The sequence below is a fragment of the Schistocerca piceifrons genome, chromosome 7, assembly GCF_021461385.2.
Source record: "Schistocerca piceifrons isolate TAMUIC-IGC-003096 chromosome 7, iqSchPice1.1, whole genome shotgun sequence".
NCBI lineage: Eukaryota > Metazoa > Arthropoda > Insecta > Orthoptera > Acrididae > Schistocerca > Schistocerca piceifrons.
In genome coordinates this window covers 241,971,497-241,998,094 of record NC_060144.1, presented here as the reverse complement: position 1 = coordinate 241,998,094, position 26,598 = coordinate 241,971,497, and the positions used below count along the sequence as shown (strand labels likewise).

The following is a 26,598-nucleotide window of genomic DNA, read 5'->3' as shown; positions in this document are numbered from 1 at the left end:
GGATCCAACCCTCTAGATTTGCATACTGGCGAGCTCATACCGCCCCTGAAATGCACGTGAACAGGCAACCTTTCCCCTTTCCCACCAGAGGGAGACACGAAAGCTGCGATGGCCACAGCGGCACCACCGCCAGAAACGGAGGGCGACTGTTTCTCACTACGCGCTGCCGCGCGCTCTTCAAAACAGAAATTTTTACCAGGGCTCATACTGGATGTGAAAGAGCGCACGTTGCACCCCGCTGTGGAATGTGGTGGTGCGGTTACTCACCGGAGTCGCAGTGCGTGTTGCCGCGTGGCAGACAGGCGGCGGCGTGCAGCGTCCAGCCGGGCGCGCAGGCCAGGCAGGCGGTGGCGCTGCAGTGTAGGCAACCCGGCGGACAGGCCGCGCACTCGCGGCGGCGGGCGTCGGGCCGCTGACCCGCCGGACACGCCTCGCGGCACTTGCCGCCGGAGAAAAGCAGGCCGCGCCTGCACGTCACGCACTGCGCCGCGCCCGCGCCGCCGCGGCACGACTCACACGTCGCGTGGCAAGGCGAGCACCTGCCGACACACGACCACGTTCACCACCACTACTACGTTGGCTACACGGTAAGTTAATCCAGACGTAATACAAAAATAGATAAACATCAGATCTCAAACTTCTAGGTCACATTGAAGCTACAACCGACTAAATTGAGGTAAGGAACGACAGCACATACCACGTAACAACAGCACAGCTCATAGTAATAGATTATTACTTGTTTTCGGGCACTACATGCTACCGCACTGTAAATTAAATGCATGTCTGCCAACTCTTGCGCCCACTAACGTTCCACGTTCGATTATGTGTGAATAGTAACACACCTCATCATTGACGTACACTACGTGATCAAATGTTTCCAGACTCCCTGCTGAAAATGACTTACAAGTACGTGGCGACCTCCATCGGTAATGCTGGAATTCAATATTGTGTTGGCCCACCCTTAGCCTTTATGACAGCTTCCGCTCTGGACGGTTTCCTGGGGAATGACAGCCCATTCTTTAAGGCGCGCTGCACTGAGCAGAGATATCGATGTCAGTCGGTGAGGCCTGGCTCGAAGTCGGCATTCCAAAACATCCCAAACGTGTTCTATAGGATTCAAGTTAGGACTCTGGTCAGGCCAGTCCATTACAGGGATGTTACTGTCGTGTAACTACTCCACGACAGGCCGTGCATTATGAACTGGTGCTCGGTCGTGTTAAAGATACAATTGCCATCTCCAAATTTCTCTTTAACACTGGCAAGAAAAAAGCTGCTTAAAACATCAATGTAGACCTGTGCTGTGATAGTGCCACGCAAAACAACAAGGGGTGGAAGCCCCCTCCATGAAAAACACGACCACAACGTAACACCACAACCTCCGAATTTTACTGTTGGCACTACACACGTTGGCACATGATGTTCACCGGGCATTCGCCATATCCACACCCTGCATTCGGATCGCCACATTGTGTACCGTGATTCGTCACACCACAAAACATTTTTCCTCTGTTCAGTCGGCCAATGTATGCGCTCCTTACGCCAAGCGAGGTGTCGTTTGGCTTTTACCTGCGTGATGTCTGGCTTTATTAGAAGCCGCTCGACCATGAAAAACAAGTTTTCTCACCTCCCGCCTAACTGTCATAGTACTTGCAGTGGATCCTGATGCAGTTTGGAATCCCTGTGTGATGGTCTGGTTAGATGTCAGCCTATTACACATTACTACACATTTCGACTCTCTCCGTCTGTCGGCAGTCTCTGTGAGTCAACAGACGAGGTCGGTTTGTATGCTTTTGTCCTGTACATGTCCTTTACGTTTCCAATTCACTATCACATCGGAAACAGTGGACCTAGAGATGTTTAGTAGTATGCAATCTCGCGTACAGACGTATGACACAAGTGAATCGCAGTCACGTGACCACATTTGGAGTCCATCAGTTCCGCGAAGCACCCCATTCTGCTCTCTCACGATGTCCAATGTCTACTGAGGTCGCTGATATAGAGTATCTGGCATTAGGTGGCAGCACAATGCCCCTAATATGAATAACGTATGTTTTTGGGGTTATCCGGATACTTTTGATCACATAGTGTATCACAAGCTCTCTGAAGGAATGCACAACTCACACCAGAGATGGGGGTGTGCTTATGCGACAGATCATTGTGCCAGTGGGATGCATGCAGTCATCACACAACTCCAGTGCTGTGAGCTAAGTTATGTACTGTATCTCTCTTTGGTGGTCAGACGTGTACACTGTTTATCACGCGCTGCCTGTTCCAGACACGAGGGAAATTTGCGCGATCGTGGCCGAAGTTCATGCGCCACTGCCACACATGCACTGAGGCTGTCGGTTGTCAGTTTAAAAAGTCATTATGAGCTATTTTTCTTGTTAGGTTGGTTCAAATGGTTCAAATGGCTCTGAGCACTATGAGACTCAACTGCTGAGGTAATTAGTCCCCTAGAACTTAGAACTAGTTAAACCTAACTAACCTAAGGACATCACAAACATCCATGCCCGAGGCAGGATTCGAACCTGCGACCGTAGCGGTCTTGCGGTTACAGACTGCAGCGCCTTTAACCGCACGGCCACTGCGGCCGGCTCTTGTTAGGTGTACACTGTGTATGTCCATACTATGATAAATAAATAAGCAGTTCCGAGCATTGGTTCCCTATCTCAATACAAAGGGTTGTAGACTCACTACCGTTCATTTCAATTTGACCAAATGGTTTGCACACACCCTGTATGTATGTCACGAATCTCCTCCTAAATCACTTGACCGATTTTGGCAAAACTTGGTTCACATATCAATTACTGTCCGGAAATCATCGCTATTGGGGTAAAAACTACACACCTAAAAGTGGAAGTGTGAGTGAAATAGAAGTATCGGGCTCAACACGTGATTACCCACGGTTTATTCATCGAGTGTTTGACAACAATAGCACTTAGTGACTTTCAAAAAACTTTTGCACATTATTTCAAATCTTACGAAAATTTTTGTCATTTACAACCCCCTCAGTAAGATGAAAGGAAGAAAGTTTATAAGTTACAACATTTTCGTTGTTCATGCGGTAAAACAGCTGCATTGGACGTGAGGATTTAATTTGTTACTTCTTTACAGCTACTTGTATTCGCGATACATTATGCAGACATTATTTACATAAACCTATGAATGTACCTGCAAAATGAAATATGGCGTCAAGAATGCTGTGGGTGAAAACTGCTCGTGATGCATGACGTTGAAATCTATTGGTTCATTGCTACTAAATCTGTTTTAAATGCATCTTAAGCACTGACCACATATTCCACTGAATGTACCCATAAAATTGTGTTTCTTTGTACGACTCACAATTCAGTACATAAGACGTCATAAATATTGCGCTTCCTGAAAACCAAACTGCACACTGAAATGCTTTCGAGATACCGGTTAAATATGTTTACAAATTTGTGTGAAATATGTTAAGGATATGTGAAGCAGTAGAGTAAGACAGACATAGGAATACGTCCAGCAAATATTTGAGGACGTAAGTTGCAAGTGCTACTCTGTGATGAAGAGGTTGGCACTGGAGAGACATTCGTGATGGGCCGCTTCGAACCAGCCAGAAGGGTGGTGACTAAAAAAACAAGAGTGAAACATATGTGGGTGTGTAATGTGTATTGAACCGGGCACCTAAGAACTACAGAGATGCTTCGTCCTCACCGTAGCCCACAGTGATTCACAACCCCACAACAGGCTACAGCAGTCCACTCAACCCATCGCCACCCCACACTGAACCCAGGGTTATTGTGCGGCTCGGCCCTCAGTGGAGCCCCCGCCCCCTTGCAGGCCCACCGCCCCGCCCCCTACTCTCCCCCCCCCCCGCACTCCCCCACCCCACCACCCCGGCGGGAAGGTCTCATAACAGACAAGTCTAATAACAGATGTTTGCGTGGTGGAGTAATTTTGGTGTACGCGTTCGTGGAGACAGTGATTGCACAGAAATCGCCGGCATAGTGTAGACCAGCCCGCATTCGCAAAGGCGGATGGAAAATCACTTTAAAAACCATCCACAGGGTAGCCAGCACCCCGGATCTCGACACTAATCCACCGGGCGGATTCGTGTCGGAGACCGGCACGCCTTCCCACTCAGTAAACAGCGCGTTAGACCGCGCGGCTAGCTCGGCGGGCTGAAATATATGTGACACTACTGTACTATAGCAGAACTGTTGGTAAAAAGCTGCTCCTAAAGCCCAGGATCAACTTCAACCAATTATTACTATCTGGAGAGATATACCGTGGGGATGAGGACTGACAGCCTGATATTGGGGTGGGGGTGATAAATGGGTGACAGAAAGAGAAATTGGACAGGAGGAGATGTCCGTGTGAACGGACAGAGTTGTAGTTAAACGCCTGCGAGCGAATTTTTAGTGACATCACGGTGAACTGGTTATCTGACGGGTGTACCACGCCAATAGTTAGGCGTAGGGAGAGTTTGATTGGCGAAGGTCAATCTAGATAGAACGAGAGTTATCTTATTTGTCAGCAACGAGCGGCGCAGACAGCAGTCACCACAGCGTACGGTATTGTACACTACAGCTATTGCGAGCTCCATATTTCCTCCACAACAGTACACTTCACTGCATTTCACACGCGACAGCCTCGACGGTACGTAGCGACGTTCTAAAGGATAATTATTCAAGTTGAGTAGGCACGGCTATCAGCCATTCTGCCAAATCAATAACAATCTTAAACTTTGTATAGAAATTTCGTTAGCGAATCCTATCCTTGAGAGATAACTTCACATTCCGGAAAGAAACAGGATATAAAGCGTTCAGTTCATAACTAGAAGTGCCATTGTGATTTCTCAGAAATTTTGCAAAGTAAATAAATATTTTCGTTAGTTTCATGTTTTTCTTACACTAACAAGTACTTCTCCAGTACCCAAGTATCCCACTGGTTACGTAAGAAATTTTGTGAATTTTTGTGTCATTTCCTTACAGTGGACGACTCCAGAAGATATTTGTTGCTGAAAGTTTTTCAGGCATTTCTCTTTAGAACATTTGGAGCGTCTGTCTGACTTCTGTAGTAGTGTGAGGGTGGAAATTGCACCTTGCAGGAGCCACATAGTAAAGGGTATACCTCAGATTAATCCATTGCGCAGAATGACAGAATAGCCACCCCACACGCTCACAAGATGAGAAGGAAATGAAATGAAACCTCATAGGTCGAGAAGGTATTTGGTGTTGCTCGGTGATTACAACACCAACAGAAATTTGCAAAAATCTTAGCAGTATGAGTCCTTTCATTAGTAGGCAATGCGCCTCTCCTGGCTTAGATGCATTCACTGATGCAGCAAGGCGTACCATAAAACAGCTATTTCTTGTGCGGTGGCAGGGTGGTCAACAACTGCTGTAACTGCTCCTTGAAATCCTGGATAATGGCACTGGTAAGGTTTGACTTTCGAGATGGCCACACACATGTACTTCACCAGGACAGATAAGTAGATCTTTCTGACCATGGGACTACCTCATCATCGCGCAGACGGTTCATAGAGATACTTGCATTGTATGGACGTCCATTATTCTGTATGCCTGAAAGGTAACCCATGAGGATGCAGGATGTCTGTGACATTCCGTCCTGCTGTCACAGCTTCAGTAATCACTAACAGCTGTCACTTGTGGTCATACCCAATAGCTTCCAACAAAATGACATCAGGAGTAACTCAACTATGCCTCTCCACAACATTGCGACAATGTCTCCGTTTGCAACCGTATGTGTCGACAATGAGCATGCGAGGTAAAGCGTAATTGTGGTTAATATCTGAAACAGTGCGCCACCCTTATGCGGCAGTTCAGGCTTTCCAATCATGAGACCAATCCAGACGCAGACGTTTGTGCTGCTCGTGTTATTGGCAACCTATGCTTGGGACGGTAATTCCCTACTCCGACACTTAATAGTTTCCAACCAATAGTGAAGGATGACGTTTAATGATGCAAGGAATGAAGAACTTGTTCATCGATGGCATCCGCTGATAATAAGCGTTTATTATGTGGTTGATGCAAAATAGGGTCATCCTTATTTGTGGTGGCCATATATAGTGGACTAGAACATTGACACTGAGTATGCCAGGCCTCACATCAGCGGGCAGTCAAACGTAGATCTACAGTCACCTCGCCCTGCAAGTCTGAATGTTGTTCGATTCAAGCAGCTGACCGAATGGAAACCCCGCAATATGTACTTATGCTCATAAATTAAGGATAATGCTGATACATGGTGAAAGAACGTTCTGGTGGGTGGTTTGCGGGTTTAAATCACCTCGGGGTATGACCATGCGGTGCATTTGACGAGCGGTCGCGGCACGGTGGCGCTGGCAGCAGTCCACATACGCAGAGGAGTGTTGGTGCATCCCAGAGTACGGTGCAGCGAGTAAGTGTACAGACGTTTTCAGACGTGCTAATGGTTATTGTGTGTTCAAAATGGCTCAAAGAACACATATTGATGCCGTTATGAGGGGTAGAATACTATGGCGACTGGAGGCTGGTCAAACGCAGCCGGTCGTAGCACGAGTCCTCCGTGTGCCACAAAGTGTGATCTCAGGATTATGGCAACAATTCCAGCAGACAGGAAACGTGTCCAGGCGCTACAGTGCGCTACGCCCACAGTGCACAACACCACAAGAAGACCCATATCTCACCATCAGTGCCAGTAGACGGCCAAGGAGTACTGCAGGTAGCCTTCCCCGGTACCTTACCGCAGCCACTGAAACAGTTGTCTCCTGACATACAGTCTTCAGACGACTGAACAGAGATGGTTTATTCTCCCGGAGACCTGCAAGGTGCATTGCACGTCTGGGATGCTCTCGGTTGATGTATCGTTGCACGTCTTCAAACCCCTAGCACAGTTCAGGAGCTCTGACAGGCACTGGTGCAAAAATGGGAAGCTATAACTCATCAGCTGCTCGACCACCTGATCCAGAGTATGCCAACCCGTTGTGCGGCCTGTGTACGTGTGCATGGTGATCGTGTGTATTCCCTATGTGCTTATGCTATTAGCGCCAGTTAGTGCCACGTTGTGTGGAACCACATTCTGCATTTATCCATAATTTATGAGAATGAGTATATATGACCTCATAACAACACTAAACACGAACAGTACTAATGCCCCAGGAAGCCAATGTGTCACAGTTATCGTTTTATATACCTTTAGATGGCGTCCATATGAACGAATTTATATTTACATCCGACCATGTTGTCTGGATGCTTCACTTTTCCGTCAGGCAGTTTATATTCCACAAATTGTGTACAATATCATTTCTTGACTGCACACGTTTGCTTGTTTGTGTGGGTATTGTTTAATCCACGTGCAATGACACAGACATCACTACAGCACTAAACAATATCATTATTAAATGAATTACTAAATTTCGATGAGGTGAATTGTTCGTCTTGATACATCATAACTTTGAAAACTAACAGTCGGCACCATTGAAGCAGTGGTCCACTGGCACTGAAAGGTTCTCTGTATGAGACATGCCTAATGTAGAGACTCAGGTCAGTTAGCAATTGGAATGATGCAATAAGGTTGTAAAAACGGAAGGGGACGAATCACCACTCCCCCAAATGGGGCCTCTTGGCCAACAACGCCATAACATCATTTTCATTTACCTAAGGCGGAAATGGCAAACGACCAAAGTTACACATTTATTAAACTATATCGAGAAATTATTAAATAATTACTTTCTGTTTGTTTTGATAAAAAGCTTAGAATGTTAAAATGACTGTAAAATTATGTACTGTGTATTGTAAGCAGTCATGGTTCTAGAGATAAGTATTAATGGTTAAGAGAATTCCCGCATATTAATCTAAGCGATGGCATCCCGTCATTTTGAGAGGAGATATCTCTCGAACAAAGACTGTCTAAGTAGTCAGTAGTAGTTTGAGCACTGTGCAAGTGTATGGTGTTTGTGTGTAAAATTAGCCTCTTATGACTGCCGAATAATGTTACTGTTTTATAAAAAGTGCAGCCTAATTTTGCGATATGGAAGAAGAGGTTAGCTCTGAACTTTTGTGGAGTAAGACTTCAGTTGTATTGTGGATCGTGGGGCTCTGCCGACTGCGAGAGTCATACTGCTGGATACTCATACAACTGAGATCTTGTAGCATTCAGAGCCACAAACACTAAGCTTCCACTTCACGTTTCTGCAACGTTTGTTAAGGACGCTTGGACATAGCTTGCTATAACGTGAAATGCTACAGTCTTATTTCGTCTGTGTTACGACATGTAACAGTCGTATTTTGTCGGTGCTACAGCGTAAAGTAGAATTAGAGCAGGGAAGCCATATTAGCAGAACGTGTAAAAGCCATGATACAACTGGAACTGGTTATTTATACAGCAAATGGTTATCTCGTGTGTTTAATTATGTATTTAAAAATCAACATCCTTATAGCTTCACTGTTTTAAACCGGATGTTTTTGTAGTGATAAAAGCTGGTAGTTTTTTGAATACAAAATCGCTCGCCGATCTATACTGAGATTTCGTATATCAATTATGAACCTAGCAATTTAAATAATGTATACTACGTGTCGCTGTTGCTGTTGAGAAGAAGATATCATAACGTAAAGTCTAACTTCTACTTCTTTTCCTTCAGAAAACTCTGTGGCTTGTATACTTTGCAAATCGAAACCATAGATGTGTGACGAAATCTGAGCTTGTGTTAGCTAACGTCAGGTGTAGATAGTTAATCACATCTTGTCTGATATTTACTCATTTAAAGTTTATTATGTTAATTTTGATGAAAAGCGCCATGTTATTTAAAGCAATTACTTACATGTAAATATAGGTATCCAACATTAGTATTAGCCATTCTGGCGAATTTGAGTGCTTCATGTTCAACCATTATCCAGATATTTCGCAGATATTTATCATCCCTCATCAACTAAACTGCTTTTCCAATAGACAAAGCGTGGAATTCATTCCAAAGCGTTTTTCCATACATGGAAAATTACTTTTCCAATAGAGAGAGCTTGCTAATGATTCGAATGTGATTCTCCATACATGGATGTCGAATCCTGTTTAGCTACTTCCTTGTTTTTCTTAATTAGTGTTGTGGATTTGTTCGGTAAAAAGATTCCTTACAGCACAACGTGAAGCCTTTAGGTAGCTGCAAATGGTGTTGAATGAAAGTGATGATTCTGGCAGTGTCGTCGTGTTTCAAAGCTACTTCGATACACTGCTGCTCAACGCTACTGCACTCGGGTACACAAACTACACCATTTATACAAGCAATTCCTGCTCATATTTACCCAAAAACCAATTAATATTACAATTTTAAGCGGACATTATACACATCACGTCAAAAAATAGCACTCAAATCAGTACGAAACAAATTACAGTTTTTGGTCTTGATTACCTTTAACAAAATCTGTCACATTTGTTTAATGTCTGTAGTAACTAGTTGAATGCGATGTGTTCGACGGTGTTGAACAGTGTGCGGGAATCTTTCCTCAAAGTGTTTAGAAACCAATAGGAGGTTTAGTTGATGCTCTAGCTCAATTTTCAGCTGTGGTACATTCAGCTAATGTCCTCCCCAACACCACTTTTTACAGGGTTTCGCATAAGATTCACCAGTCTCTGAACTGAACCGTCGAAATTAGTGTTATTAATGAATCATTCTGGGATCAATATTCTGTATGAATACACAGGTATGATTTCGAAAGGAGAGCCAGTATTAAAACGTAAACTGACATGATATCGTGGAACTGGTATTCATAAGATGAATACCGAAGGTTTTCCAGACTACCAAGACTGGACTGGACTGCTTGTGGCGCCACACTTGCGCCCCAAGTTTGCTGCGGGTGGGTTGGCTTTCGCTGGCCGCTGGCAAAGCAAGGCCTTATGCGGCGCTGCCAGCGGTTGCTCGGTCAGCCGTATTCCCCACCGCCACTCGGCACTTGGCCGAACTTCCCCCATGTTGCCAACAGTTATCGCGCCGTCCAGCGGCCGCTCAGAGATTGCGCGATGTTAGTTCCAGGACAGTTCCCAGATTTATGGGGCCCTAAATTTGTGCAAACACTTTAGGTAGGGGTTTCCACGAATTCCAGAACAGCTTGACTGACGTATGCTGTGTTATCAACGCGAGAAACTGATGGATGAGAACCAGTAGTTAATGACCAACAAGAAGCAACATACAAACGTCTAAAACAGACATTCCTACAACTACGTTATGTCAGAAACAATATTACGTTCACATAATTCACTACGAACCATATTTTCCTAAAATTGACACTGTATTTGAAATTCAGTCTTGCGATCAGAGTAGCACATTCTATCTACCGTCCTAGCGTGCTACTCGGATCACATCACTCATTTTCCGCACACTCTTCGTAATTTCTGCAGAAACACTGTTATACATTAACTTAATAAAAAGTATTTTCGAAATAATTCTTTTGCATTCTCAGCATTTATATCAATACACCGTTTCGTCCAGAGAGCCTGAAAAAATAGTAACATGCCGTCAGTCTTGCTTAGAGTAAGATTATTTTTCAGACGCTATTTTTAATTTCTGTAGTAAATTTTTGAGAACAACTGTAGAAATCAGCTTCTTTGGAACTTTAGCCTTGTTGACTTTCTTTAGGCATGATGGTATATTGGATAAAGTTCATGAATGTTTGCTGCATATTCAAGGTCTTCTTCTAAAATGTAGCGTATGTCTGGATCATCAAGGCCGCTCGTTGCATCAGAACTGTCCACAGGAAGCCATGCAGTATCTGAAAGTGGTAGGTAGTGCTCCATTCCCCAGCTACAGAGACTATTAACATCGAGGTGTTTAATGCAAGAGCCATTATTTTCGTTATAATTAACAATGAATCATTTATATATCTTCGGCATTGCGCCAGCTGCTGGGGGGAGATCTGAATTGTTATATTATCCTGAAATATCATATATGCCAAGATCGCTTATAAAATTTTTCATTGATTATAGGTCTCGACCGAATTATGCTGTCATCATCGGATCTTGTAACACATTAACAGAAGTTGATGAGCTTTACAGTGTTAATGTTAATGCGAGCTATGTCTGTAATAAGTAACTTCTTTGATTTTTTCATTTGAACAAAGTATTGCGTGCTAAGCCAGGTGAGGTAACATAATGGGCTGCATCTAGTTTGTACGATTTGAGACAGTGTATATGGAAATTTTCGAAGGCATTGGCAAATAGCAACGATTCGACTCTCTAAACAAAGTCACAGGGAACTTCTGATACCTTGTATTTCAATAAAAATCACACCTCGCCCACCTTTGGCATTCGTAACCTTTAATAGCCCTTTCACCAGTCAGCAGGCTTTTGAACCCTTCATTTGTTTATTCAACATGCAGTTACATACACATACGATAACAGCACCTTAATTATTGATCAACTATATGTGTTCACTGTTGACGAAATACTTTCTTGTTAGTTTCAACTCATCCTGTTATAGGTATGGTATCCATTTCAATAGAGAATATGTTAGAGAGTTGAAGAAATCTACATTGTGCAGCTACATAGACATCTGTGGAAAGCCTGAACAATCACCTTTTGCAGCGCGAAACTCTGAGAGACGTGCAAGAAGAGGGTCTATGAGTTTCAGAATTGTATCAACATGTATGTGGAGCCATGCAGACTCCATTGCTGTGGCCAACTTCGATAGATTTCTCGACTGAAGTAGTGCAACGAATTCTCGATTGGATTTAAATTCTGGTAGTTTTGTAGCCAGAGGAGTATGGTAAACCGATTCCGGTGAGCTTGTAATTACGCACGTACACTACGGTCTGTGTGTAACATTGCGTTGTCCTGCTGACTGAGGCCATCGTATCGAGGAATAATGATGACTACACTATGTTCCTTCCAACGCGGGAAAGCAAAAAACCAAGGAGCGCTTTACAGGAAACAGAGGGGCTGCCAGCAGTTTCGAGCCAGTGCAGCGAGGTACTCACGTGTTTCCGTCAGTCTCGAAGGTGCCGGGCGGACAGGCGGCGTGGCAGCGGCCGCTGTACAGCAGCAGGTGATGTTCACATGAGGCGCAGCGGTCGGCGCGCTCCACGCACGTCGCACAGTTGCCCGAGCACGGCTCACACGTGCCCTCCTCCATATCTGCGGACACACCGTCTTCACTCGTAACACAGTAGCTTCCCTTCTAGTGACCGGTACGAGGACCCAACAATGGCGGTTGAGATATGAGAACTGGGGAGGGGGGGGGGGGGGGCGCACTCAGGGTCAACAGAGATGTAGCACGATCTCGAATAGAACAAGAATGTGGGTGAATATCACTGCCTTCCTTCACATAGGAAGCGTTCTAGCATTAACATAAACAGATTAGGAGCAATCTCAACTCAAACATAAATGATCTGTCATGGAACCCGATCATCACGAATGCGATCATATTCTAGTGATTAAGAACTGTAAAACTTCACCCGGAAGCCGCTGAAGGTGTACTGTTAATAGTTCCTAGGTGGAACGTCAACTAACTAAGTTACAGACGAAAACTGAGTGCTCATCGAGGTCCCAATGTTGAAAATGAGCAAGTTGTACAGAATGTATCGTAGTTAATGGCGTAAACGCATACAATTGAAAATACACGATGTTAAAAGCGAAGACAATTTTAGTAAACGTAGGTTCGGCAACTAGCCTTTTGTGAGGTAATTGCGACCTTCTGGTTACCAGCCACCACTGACGTAATTCTGTGTAAACACCCCATGCTGGTCTGTAGCGTGGTCTTTGTTTACAATTTCGAGCTGGAGTTATCAACAGACTGGATACGACAGCAGAGTACACCAACAAAGGACAACTCACGTCAGCCGTTTGCGGAGCGTCATATGTTTAGTGCGAGTGTTGGTGGTAACATGGAACGTTACAGGAGTATGCGCATATGCATTTCATTTCCGATATGGTAAATGGCAATGGACGGGAGGCTGCACGCCTGTACCAAGAGGCGTACCCTGCCCGAAGGCACCACTACAGTCGAACGTTTACAAGGCTGCATCAATGCCTCTGAGAAACTGGGAGCTCAGAACATACCGCCGGAGTGCATAGCCCTGTACAAATTGTGCTTGTAGTGCTGGAAACTGTCGATTGCTCTCCGGGAACCTCGACAAGGAACCTTGCTCCATTCAGGCAATGTAGTGTTTGGAGACTAATGCATCGTAGTGCAATGTACCCCTACTACCTTCAACCAGTTCATTGTCTTAGTCAGGCGGACTTTGGCCCTAGACTGACATCCTGGCAGTTTTCTAATATTTTCATTATGATTCTGAGAAATCTGGTGAGTCGCAAAAGTAGTAACTAGATCTTAATGGAACTCCTTTATTTTCATAGTGCGTTTCGAGTGTGTCTCGTCGAAAGGCTTCAGTGTCACAGCATTGCAGTCATATTGCTTTGTGTATTTCATCTGACGATGAACCATGAAGAAACGCTATATGAAAACGAAGGAGTTCCATTATGATCTAGGGACTAATTTTTACGATCTATAACTTTTTTAGAATTACTATTAAAAACCCTACGTTTGACAACATTTTATTTGCAGAAAAAGCAAAGTTCATTCGATATAGTGCGTTTGTCGAAATTCTCGCGTCTGGAATCATGTAGGCTCCAACCCACTAGCTGTGCATGCGTTTTCACCTCAGCGACGTTTCTTATTGACTGTTTGGTTAGGGGCACTAGATGATCATATTATTTAAGGCACCAAACAAACATAATGCACAGATTTGCCTTCGGGTTGTGGGGCATTATCTCGAAGGATTCCTTGAGGATATCCTTAGACCAACGTGAGAGGAATTGGAACATGGTGATGGAACATCGACATTTTGCTTCTATGGTGAAACGACATTCAACTCGCCGATATGGCCAAAAAAAAGAATTGGGCGTGGAGGACCTATACTGTACGCTCCAAGATCACTTCACACTAACTAATGGATTTCTGTGTTTGGGCCAATCTTAACGGTGTAGTATGCACCAATCCGCCTATCACGGTTGACGAATTGGAAACGAGACTTCTCTAAGCTTGTCAAAAATTTCGAAATGATCTCGCTGTGTTTGAAAGTAGTCGAAACTCATAGCGGTCACGGACAGAGAGGCCTGCATCCAGATGCGAGGACGGCACTTCGGACACCTCCGTTAACTAAGCGTATAGTCGCGTAAGTATTGAAGTGTTCATTCAAAACATCTGCACTTGTATTGATGCATCTCTAATAACTTTTCTTAGTGTTGTAAAGTCTTGTCATCTTTTCATGACTGGGGTGGCATTTACACAGAAATATTTCAGTGATGGCTGATAATAACAAAGTTGCATTGATCTCGTATACAAACTTTTTCGGCCCTAGTATGGTGTATTCCCAACGGTGATCGATTACGCCATAAATTGTGGTATAACCTGTATACATAGCAACTGTGGGGACCACGCGCAGTGTATTTACTATAAATAATGTTAGTTACAGACGTCATTACGTTAGTAATTGTTTCTTTGTGATGCTGCTTAGATAAATCAAATAGAAATGCTACTGTACAAAGACTGTGCCTTTATAGCAGCGGTCTGTGCATTAGATCCTCTTCCACTGGACAGAATGTAGTGCACAAGAGGTATTCGTGAACATTATTTCTGTCGGTGAAGAGTTCTCGGGCTTCCGGCCGGGTGGTGGTGTCTTCAAACTGCGACGTTTCGACGAGTGGCAGACATACTCATCATCTTCTGGCGAAGTGCCGAGACTTTGCGGATGCTGGTCCCTTTATACGTGCAGCGTGCCCCCCGCAACCTGGCCGCGGCAGGCTGGATCCAGATGAGCCGGCGGGCGGGGTGGAGGGGGAGGCGGGTGCGCCGTTCGTGTCTCCGTCAGAGCATTCCAGTCGTGTCTCGCGAGCTGGACGGTTCTTGGTGCGTTCACGGCGTATTGCGGCTAATGATGGATTCCAGGGCGCGCTAAGTTGACAATCTTTGTCCCTGTTCACAAGATTCTCGTGGACCCGTATTTCTATCGATATTCTGCTGACGCTGTCCCAATAGCTCCCGGATCGGCACAGCGCCCTGGTGTTCTTGAAATCAAAGGTGTGCTTTTCTTTGATACTATGTTCTGCTTTAGCTCATGTCCCTGTCTGTCCAAGTCGAACGTGTCTGATGTGTTCCTCGCATCTTTTAGTGATTCAGCGCTGCGACTGTTCAATGTACTGCACACCACATTCGTAGGCTAGCCCGAGAACTCTTCACCAGCTGTATACGCCGGGAAAGCATACATTCACATTTACTCTTTCCGTCATTTTGTCCTTTTTTTCTTTTTTATTATAATTTTTGCGCCCTCTTGCGCCTGCGCCCTCGGCGGGAACCTGTCCCTTCTGACCCTCAGTACGGTCCTCAACTGTGAAGTGGGCGAGACGCCGGACGGCGCGGCTACTCACTTTCCAGGTAGCCGTCAGGGCACTGCTGGAGGCAGACGGCGATGTCAGTGAGGCGCAGGTGGGCGGGCGCGCAGGTGAGGCAGCTGTCCTGGCCGGGCCCGGCGCACGTCTCGCAGGACTCGTGGCACGGCCAGCACACGCCGCCCTGGCTGGGGAAGCTGCGCGGCGGGCAGCGGCTCACGCACGAGCTGCAACAGCGCGGCGCACGGCGTGCAAGGCGGGAGGACGCTGGAAGACTGCTATAGCTCAGAGGACTTACCAGTCTATATCCGGAAGGCGGCCACTATGGGAGGTTAATCTGAGCAGAGTATAAAAAAAATGTGGAGCAAATGCTAAATGAAGATTTCTTTCGGTCCAGACAGGGATTAAAGTTAGGTTCTCTTTCAAATGAGCAAAAAACAGGCAACGTTTGGAATTTTTGTTTGTTGAAACAGTGAAAAGACATACAAAGTATCTCTTTGAGAATTATGACTGATAATACTCTGAACTTCAGTTTGGCCCGCCAGAGTAGTCGAGAGCGCTAATGCGCTGCTTCCTGGACTCGGGTAGACGCGCAGGCCCCAGATCGAATCCGCCCGGCGTATTAACGACGAGGGTCGGAATGCGGGCCAGCCTGGATGTGGTTTTTAGGCGGTTTTCGAATCCTGCTAGGTGAATACCGGGCTGGTCCCCGCGTTCCACCTCAGTTCCACGACTCTCAGTCATTTGAAAACGTTCGCACTATTTCATGGATTACACTAGACGCAGGCACCTGGGGTGCACTTAGTCCGTCCTGGAAGGTTCGGGGTGGCGGCAGGAAGGGCATCCGGCCACCCTCTGCCACTAACATTGCCAAATTCATAATAAAAAATCAAATGACTCTGAGCGCTATGGAACTTAACATCTGAGGTCATCAGTCCCCTAGAACTTAGAACTACTTAAACCTAACTAACATACGGACATCACAAACATCCATGCCCGAGGCAGGATTCGAACCTGGGACCATAGCGGCCACGCGATTCCAGACTGAAGCGCCTAGAACCACTCAGCGACACCGGCAGGCTCGTAATAACAAGGCCGACCCTGCGTTCTTGCGAGATAAAGGCCTACAGGAAAAGAAAGAAAGAATACTTTGAACTTCAGTTTATACTTTCAATACAAAAAAGAAAATGGCGCCCGTAATTATGGTTTGATCAAGACCCTGCAAGTCTGAAATACACAGACTGAGTTCAATTTTGCGCCTCAGGTGCTATTAGAAAGAAAAAAATGAATAATATCAATCGGTACTATATTAAATGTATGGTATTTTATACCTAACTACAATGAAATAACCTTAAATTTAACGGTATGATGCCAACTTAAACTTTGAGTTCGATTTTTGGGGGTTTGCTTCATTCGTTATAGCTTTATAAAAAATAGTTAATGTTAGTAAATTTCATGTAATACAGGCCTAACGTCCCAAGAATAGTGTTTACTTTTGGATTGTGAAAAGTAGAACTTTAAATATTTGACCGTTTTTATTTTAGGCTGCACGAAGTTTTGAAAAATCGTTTCTCGAGAAAGATCTGCTTAAAGCTTAGGGAAAACTATTATACGTATTGTTAGTTCAATTTCCATAGAAACTACATGTTGTTATATATTTTTGATGTTGCTGAACACAAATCTAAAATTAGTTTTTCAAAACTGAAATACCGTGGACCAAAAATTACGTTTTAACGAGTTATGTCCAAAATTTGACCAAAAAAATGTTTTCGTTACTTACGTTTAGCCTGCAATACTAGTACTGTATATCAACGCCTCCTCTAACTCGAGTTGTTCCTGGAGAGCAATTCCCTCGGCGAGAAAATCCGATTACTGCTGGGCTGTCTATGACTCGTTCGGGAGCCTGCACACGTTGTTCGTCAGCTTTCTCGGCAAATATAGTTGCATGCATACTGAAATATAATCATTTTGTGAAAGCGCGTCGCGGCACGAAAAGTTTTCTGCCTGAACCAGGCGTATCAGGCTTAGAGAGTCCCACGGCGGCCGTGACCCAGCCTCGAACAATAGGACTTCAAATGGTTCAAATGGCTCTGAGCACTATGGGACTTAACATTTGTGGTCATCAGTCCCCTAGAACTTAGAACTACTTAAACCTAACTAACCTAAGGACATCACACACATCCATGCCCGAGGCAGGATTCGACCCTGCGACCGTAGTAGTCGCGTGGTTCCGGACTGAGCGCCTGAACCGCTAGACCACCGCGGCCGGCCAATAGGACTGTAGAAACTTCTGCAATGCACGGATTATAAAACCTTTTAGACACATACACCTGTAAAAAAAAAATTGAATTTTCGACCATTTTGAATGAGAGCTTGACCCTAAGTACAAGAGAGGTGATTCTGACACTGACACTAGTATTTGAAAAGGAATTACAGAAAAATTAACCAACGTATGTTGCCTTTGTAATTCTTGGAAATTCAAGACGTTATGTTGAAAGTTATGTTCAGAGTAGTGATAGGATCAGGACTGAAGCACAGCCACATGCATGCGATGTTCAGGTTCCGTAAGAACGAAGTTTCAGTTCATAAGGAGCCAGAACCAAAAATTAGTAAAGACGTGAGACAAGCATGTGATTATACTCCTCTATTATTCACTCCTTTCAGTCACGAATTTGCCTATCAAGATCATTAAACTGAAATGGGGTTCAAAATGAATTGGCAGAACATAGTCTTACTATTTTAGCCCTGACACTGGTCAAGGGAACGAAACATGATTTTGAGAAAGACGTCAGTACAACGGAAAGAATTTTCTGTAGATATGAGATGATGTGAGAATAAACAAGAGAAAGAGTAAACTGATGGTATGCACTACTGATGACGAATGTGGTCCTACAATACAAAGAACGAGTAAAGAAAAGTTTGAATTGATCGTAAGATTTGTCTGTTCATGAAATACGATGGGGGGATGGATGGCATAAATTGGAAAGGAATTGTGAGAGAATACATCAAATTAAAATGACTAACTCATCAGCAACAACGCAATAACCAAATGAGGAATGTATTCCCAATGGAATATAATGCATTTTATTGAGAGGAAGAGTTTCTGTTCACAAATCAACGTGTATTTAGAAAGCATTGTTCGTGTGAAAATCTATCTTGAACTTTTCTCACACAGTATGCTGTGAACCATGGACACGGTAGCCTGTTACAAACTGTTAAGAAAATACGAACATATGGAATAGGCTCCTAGATATATGAGTGGCTTGAAGACTTCATACATAATGGAACCCAGTAGGTTGGCCTTGAAATGCTCGGATATATTAATGTCTCGAAGACTTCATAAATAATGGAACCCAGAACATTGTCCTCGACAGCGCGTTTTCAATAGGGACAAGGGTGTGATCAGGAGTGCACCAGAGAAGTGTGCGAGGACCGCTCTTGTTCTCCATATCTAAATAAATGATCTGACAGACAGAGTGGCCAGCAATATTCGTGTGTTTACAGAAGATGCTGAGGTGAATGGGAAGGACTCATCTTTGGGTGAACGTAGGAGGATGCAAAATTTATGGTATGTGTAACAAAGTGCAGGCTGCTCTAAATGCAGAAATATTTCAATTAATGCATATGAGTAGATAAAGCAGATCCGTAATGTTCGGAAACAGCATCTGTAGTGTACTGCTTGACACAGCCACTTGGATTACATATTTGGGCGTAGCGTCGCAAAGTGATATGATAGGGGACGAGCACGTAAAGATGGCAGTAGTGAAGGCAAAAATATAATGGTTCAGATGGCTCTAAGCACTATGGGACTTAACATCTGAGGTCATCAGTCCCCTGGACTTAAACCTAACTAACATAAAAACATCACACACATCCATGCCCGAGGCAAGATTCGAACCTGCGGCCGTAGCAGCAGCGCGCTTCCGGACTGAAGCGCCTAGAACCGTTCGGCCACGGCGGCCGGCAGTAGTGAAGGCCAATGATCGATTTTATTTTATTGGGAAAGTTGTAGGAGACTGAGGTTCATTTGTAAGGACCCCTATTGTTGGGTAACGCTCAAATGTTTGCTATCTCCACCAGGTCGGATTAAAGGAAGACATTCGCGGGCGGTCTGCAAGATTTGCGATAAGTAGGTTCGATCAACACGCGAGTGTTACGGAAATAGTTCCGGAATTCAGGTGGGAATCCCTGGGAAGAAGACGTTGTTTTCACGTAATATTACTGAGACAATTTAAAGAAACGAAATTTGAAGCTAACTGCAAAATGATTCTACTGCCCCCAACGTACATATGCCGTAAAGACCACGAAGATAAGGTACGACAAATTAGGGCTCGTACAGAAACATGAAGGCATTCGTTCCTCCCTTGCTCCATTTGCGAGTTTAACAGGAAATGGAGCGACTAGTAGTAATACAGAGTACCCTCTGCCACTCACCATACGGTAGACTGTGAGGTATGTATGTAAATGAAACCTGCACTTTCTTCGAGGTAGGTGGCTGGACAAGAGAAATATATAACTTTGCGGATGAAGGAGACATTACCACGGGACACAAGAATTTTCCTAGACATATTAGTTACAATTCAGATTTCCGTCACTGTGGATGAGTTAAATTTGAATGTTGCGTCCAATGATGCCTCAAATCACTTTGATTTGGCAGATCTCGGTAACTCAGTCTGCAAATCTACGATACGCGACCATTATACTAAGACTTTTGATCCAGGTTTTGACTGAAAACAAATTATTTTGTGTGTCAGCGGGACTCATTGTCGAGGAAATGGCAACTGATTACATGTTTTTTGTTCAGATTTCTGTGGAAATGGAATAACGGGCTTGCGTATTAGCATACCAGCCACCAACCGACTACATCGAAGTTTCAAAGTGGTAAGAATCAGTGTTGCACTATCGAGTTAAATTTGTGACTGAAGCAGTGCGATGCACTATGGTCATTTGGAGAAGACTGCAATTATACTGTACGGTGGTTGCACACTTCAGTAGTCGTTCACCGCTAGTTAACGCCCTCTTTCATGCACTGATTCTGTACATGCATCAGCGTCAAATTAGCATGGCACGTACAGACCGAAACGCCTAAGTGTTTAAAACTAATTACATCGAGACTGATCACTCTACGCTCATTACGTTCACTCTGATTGTTTGCTATGGTATCGATGTGGCTGACAGCCTTGCCGCAGTGGTAACACTGGTTCCCGTTACACCACCAAAGTGCGGACGAGCTAGGCTAGCGCTTGGATGGGTGACAGTCCAGCTCTGCCGAGTGCTGTTGGAAAGTGAGGCGCACTCAGCCCTTTTGAGGCCGAATGAGGAGGTACTTGACTGAGAAGTAGCGGCTCCGGCCACGAAACACATGGCGGCAGGAAGAGTGATGTACTGACCACATGCCCCTTCATATCTGCATCTAGTGATGCCTATAGGCGAAAGATGAGACCGTTGGGTCTACTGAGGCCTGTTCGGAGTTAGTAGATAGTTTGTATCGATGTAGCGTACAAGTATTTCTTTTTTGGTTCCAGTTTTGGCTGCAGCGAATAGGTCTCTTTGAAATCGCAGCAAAGGTTTCGTGGTAAAATACTGAGTAATTTAGAACTATCATTATACCGGAACTAGTGTGATAGTGTGAAGAGAGCGTTGATAATGTTCTCCAGAAGCGTGGTTCAGTGGAAGTTGTACAGAAAATAAGTTTATACAACAGCAAATGACATGAAATACAATAAACAAATGGACATCCTCTTCATAAATGTTATAAAGGAAATAGGTAATTATTTTCGGAGATATTAAGAAGATAATAACACTACGTCTTATACGGGAAATTAGGAATATTCATCGTAAACAAGTATCTAAATTACTGGGGTGTATTAGAAAAGAACAGAGGATATTAACTTAGGAGTTTTTGCCTTTTGCCACTGCTCTTTAATATATGCACAGACAAATTGTTCAACAGAAAACGAAAGTACGACGCTACACATACGAGTCTAAAGAACAGTATTATGTAAGTACGATGCTAGTTTCAGATGAACAATTCTTAATGGCGGAAATTACAAATGAACTACAAAGAGCCCCGCGGAGTGGCCGCGTGGTTAGAGGCGCAATGTCACTGCGAGACCCCTCCTGCCAGGGGTTCGAATCCTCCCTCGGCCATGGGTGTGTGTGTTGTACTTAGTGTAAGTTAGTTTAATTTAGTTTGTGTGTAAGTCTAGGCACCGATAACCTCAGCAGAATTCACACACATTTGAACATTTTTGGACCACCTATGAACTGCACAAAATATTTCAAATAAATTATATGTCAATTTCAATGCAAGAAACACTAAGACTTTCTGTTTGAAAAACGCAGGAAAAACAAAAGTAGTCACTGAAAGAAAGATCATAGACGGATGAATTCTTCTCGGGTAATCAGCCGAGTGGTGGCGTCGTCTTGTCGCAAACGTTTCAATGAGTTTCGTACCCATCATCTTCTGGCGAAGATGATGGGTACGAAACTTTTTGAAACGTTGCTACAAGACGAAGCCACCACTCGGCTGATAATCCGAGAAGAATTCATCAGTAGAATAGGCCGAGAAAGACTGAAATCGCGTACATCATAGACTAATTTCCTACACCGGGTGATAAAAAAATCAGTATAAATTTGAAAACTTAATAAACCACGGAATAATGTTGATAGAGAGGTAACAATTGACACACATACTTGGAATGACACTGGGTTTTATTAGAACCACTCCATATTGCCAGAACCGTGAAATACCTCTTACGCGCGTCATTTGGTGATGATCGTGTGCGCAGCTGCCACTTTCGTCATGCTTGACTTCCCAGGTCCTCAGACCTCTGTCCGTGCGATTATTGGCTTTGGGGTTACCTGAAGTCGCAAGTGTATCGTGATCGACCGACATCTCTATGGATGCTGAATGACAACATCCGACGCCAATGCCTCACCATAACTCCGGACATGCTTTACAGTGCCGTTCACAACATTATTCCTCGACTACAGCTACGATGGTGGACATATTAGGCATTTACTGTAAAGAACGTCATCTTAGCTTTGTCTTACTTAGCTATGCTAATTATTGCTATTCTGATCACATGAAGCGCCATTTGTCGGACATATTTTGAACTTTTGTATATTTTTGGTTCCAATAAAACCCCATGTCATTCCAAGCATGTGTGTCAATTTGTACCTCTCTAGCTACATTATTCCGTGATTTATTCAGTTTTCAAATTTATACTGACATCTTGATCACCCCGTATTTAAATTTGTAGGAACTGTGCTAACAAACAGAGGAGATCTAGCTCAAAAGTTCAGTACCTGAACGCAATCCCTCCAAATGAAATAAGGACATAAACTTACGTATCTTCACATTTGTAATGTTATATCGGTATCAATAATGCGGACTGGTAGGGAGTCTCAAGCAAAGAAAAAAAAAGAAAGAAAAGATAAGATAATATCACGGGCGAACGAAATACAGTTCCTCAGCAACATTGCAGGACGCGCACTGTAAGATTATAAAAGAGGTACAGATACTAGGAAGGAATCGAAAATAGTCGATGAACACGAAAAGACTGTAAAAGAAGAAACAAAAGATATCCCATTTGTTGCGGATAGTACAATGAAGATAAACACTAAATTTATTGTCAAATATTCCGCGTTGTTAGACCATTGGAATGAACAAATTTAGCTGCAAGATGACGTTCAAGGACTAACGTTTAACAGAAGAAGGAGGAGGAGGAGGAGGAAGAGACGATGATGATAATGACGATGAAGCGTTAATTTCTGACTTGCCCTAATAAGTGCAGCAGCCTACAAGATGACACGACTCGGGAGCTGAGCTACAGTACACTGTTTTTACTAACTTGTCTAGCCGGTAGTGGCGGCAGGCGATGCACTGGGTGGGCCCCTTGCCGTAGCAGCCCTGCGCGTCGCACTCGGCGTCGCACGTGTGCAGCACGCGCACGTTGCCGCCGCCCTCCTCCTCCGCCATGAGGCCCGCCCCCGCAACCGCTGCGGCCCCCGCGCCACCCCCGCCGCCCTCAGGCCCCAGCTCTGCTCCGGGCGGCGGCGTCGGGGCTCTGGGCGGCGGACCGGGCCCTCCGTCGCCGCTCGACCGCACGTTCACCGGCTTCGTGGCCGTCCCGTAGAAGATGAGCTGCCACTTCTTTAGCATCCCTAAAACGTAAAGAAACCGCATATCACAAAGCAGATCTGTGTCCCATAAGAATGAAACACCGCGTACGCCGAGTTATAAATACATACGTACCACTATTCGCAAACGTAGTTAATAGTACCGCTTGGTGCGTCCCTGCTATATCAGAAATATGCAATACAATTCCACTCCCATGAGGATTAATGAGCAAATGTGTACATACCACTACCCGCCCTCTAAGACCTCTCGTCTTTCTCGTGATCCCTAGACGGAGCAATATAACTGATGGACAGACTTGCTGTGTCAAAATCCCCATTACCTGTGAACAGAGTTCGACTGACGGCGAAGTGTCGGCCTTCTTCTCTCTAACTTTGTAAGAAGCAGAAGGGAGCAGAAGCCTTCTTATGTTTCTGGGGAGAGGTGAGTAGAACCGACTGGAGTACTATCATTCTACTAAGTATTTTGGTTTTCAAAGAGGAATTGTTTAATCATTTCAACAATGTATTTCATATGTACCATACTGGAAGAAATGTCTGTTGGCTCGCTGACTAGCTTTCTACAGAGAGAGTTGCATTTCAGCAAATAGTTCCGATTATTCTAACAATATTTGTTCTCAACCACCAGAGAGGAGTATTGTTCCGCTTACTTATAAGAAATACATATATAACAGTCTGTTCCGTAAACTGCACAAGTATGTTAGAGACGTGTAGTGTGCTTGACTCATTTTAACACATTGCCAAAAACATATAAGAGTTCTCTAGTAAAGACAAGACTCCTCTTATTCTTCTATTATCTGACGTCCAGACTGTACTTACTTCAGCTGCCCCCTAAATGGTAACGCAGTCTTCCTCGCAGATTGTTTTCTACCGCATGGGCCTCAGTTCTGTGACGTCAAGATATCGCTGGTGATATCTGAGGCGCTTAGGCACGCCCGACTCCGATTTATTCTGTATATCGAGGCCTACCATTCTACTGTTTGTACTTGTGATGGCTCCTTATTTTTAGCACGATAACGCCTTTTAGTTTCAAGATCACAGGTGACGTGTAATATAGGCCAACATCATAATGAATTCCAGCATCACCGATGGAGGGTGCATTGAACCTGTAAGTCATTTTCAGCCAGGTGTCCGGATACTTTTCATCATATAGTGTATGCTCTATGGGACTCAGATCTGGGGAGCGAAAAGGCCACGCCATGTGTGTTTTCCGTTTCCAAGAAAACATCAACTAACCGTGCTCTATGAGGTCAAGCATTATCAACCGTTAGTACGACGTCTGGCCCCACAGCACCTCGCAGCAACCGCAAATGAGGTCCAAAGAGATCGTCACGATATCTGGCAGTAGTTTAACCTTGCCAATTCACATGACGCCATCGGGCCACGTCAGTTTGTAACTGACCTGATTCCTTTCTATCTACGGCCCTCCACCGTAGTGAGTCTGGTAGGCATCTTCTCTGTGCCATACTGCACCGTCTCCAGTTTTGGTTGTGGGGCTACATTGTTTCGTAGATGCCCTGACGTCTTCGCTGGCACGGTTCTCCATTGACCGGAACGCTATCATCCATGCAGAACACGATCGTATGGACATCTGGTTGACAGTTTTTATGATTACATCGTGAATTAGACCCAGGACGGGGAAGTACGGGTTTATTGCTTTCATTTTGGACACAAGTGTATAATGCTGGTGCACCTTCCTCACAAATATTAAACTTTCGTGAAGTTTGGCCGGAGTGAGCTAATATTCAGATTGTATAGTTCACTCTGCAGAGGAACTTGCAGTGAAATGGAACTTAGTGGTAGATTAAAACTGTGTACTGGACTGGGATACGAACCCAGGGGTTTTGGCTTTTGTGGACAAGTGCTCCATCAACTGAGCTGCTCAAGTACATCCGTCCCCATACCTTTACTTCTGGCGTCAGCTCATCTTCTGTCTTCCAAACCTCACGGAAGTCCTCCTGTGAAAGTTGAGGGACTAGCACTCCTGGAAGAAAGGAAATTCCTGAAAAATGGATTTACCGCAGCTTGGGGGATGTTTCCAGAATGAATTTTCACTCTGAAGCGGAGTATGCGCTGATATGAAACTTAGCACAAGAGCTTCTGTGCACTTTGAAATGTAGGAGATGAGCTAGTCGTGGACGTATGGCTGTGATGACGGATCGTGTTTCGTGCTCGGGTAGCCGTGGAAGGCAATTCTAGTGTGCGAGACCCGATCCGGCACACAGTTTTAATCTGCCAAGAAGTTTCAGATTGTAATATTGGTTCTCCAAATTTACCCAACAGAATTTCCCAAGGACAAGGTTGGGTTTACTCCACGACCACTGATAAAGCTTCCGCAAGATCCATGTTACACTTCTCTATGGACTATACCTGAATAGGTATGTCTTGTAAGCTAAGATCGAGCAGAGCAGCGCAGTGGTTAGCACACTTGTCTCGCACTCGGGAGGACGATGGTTCAAACCCGCATCTGCCCGCCATGATTTAGGTTTTCCGTGGTATACATAAATACCAAATACCACGAAGGATCTTCGAAAGGGAACGGTCGATATCCTTCTCCAACCTTCCCTTATCCGAGCTTGTGCTCCGTCTTTAATGACGGGACGTTAATCACTAATTTACTCTTCCTCCTCCTCCTCTTGTAACCTACGTGGTTGTCATAACCAAAGGTTGACGTACAATCCTCAGCCAGTTCTTGGATATTTTTTTATGGTTCTTATCGCATCTTTCACCTTTGCCACCGACTTATGTGGTGAATATTAAGTTGCTTCTTGTTCACGTTGAACATTATCTCCAACAACATAGTTGCTGATACAGCTGGCTGCGTAAGTTTCAGTCGGAGAACCAGCAACAGAATCATGCCATGTTAGCGACGGGAGTGCAAGTACTAAATTTCCATTTGTTAACAGGTCTTACTTCTATGACTACCGGCAGATAAGACGTACTTATTTTGGATCCTAAATGCTGTAAGAGTACTCTGTAAGTGGAGGCACTTCCGTCATACAATCAGCCTTGTATGCCAGATGCACCAGTTTTCTATAATGCTGCCGACAATAGTTTGTCTTCCTTTCTCTTTATTAGTAAGAGCAAATCGCACTACAACAAGTA

The 26,598-nt window shown here is 44.5% G+C and overlaps 1 protein-coding gene across 1 annotated transcript in view; it reads right to left on the bottom strand.

Moving 5' to 3' along the window:
- LOC124805594 (furin-like protease 2) overlaps positions 1-26,598 on the bottom strand; it is a 718,105-nt gene that overhangs the window by 108,107 nt on the left and 583,400 nt on the right. Inside the window, exons 12-16 of the mRNA XM_047266161.1 lie at positions 23,374-23,520; positions 23,208-23,331; positions 15,391-15,578; positions 11,943-12,099; positions 268-539 (exon numbers count right to left, since the gene is read on the bottom strand). Coding sequence (XP_047122117.1) covers positions 268-539; positions 11,943-12,099; positions 15,391-15,578; positions 23,208-23,331; positions 23,374-23,520 — 888 coding nt within the window. The remainder of the gene's footprint in view (positions 1-267; positions 540-11,942; positions 12,100-15,390; positions 15,579-23,207; positions 23,332-23,373; positions 23,521-26,598) is intronic.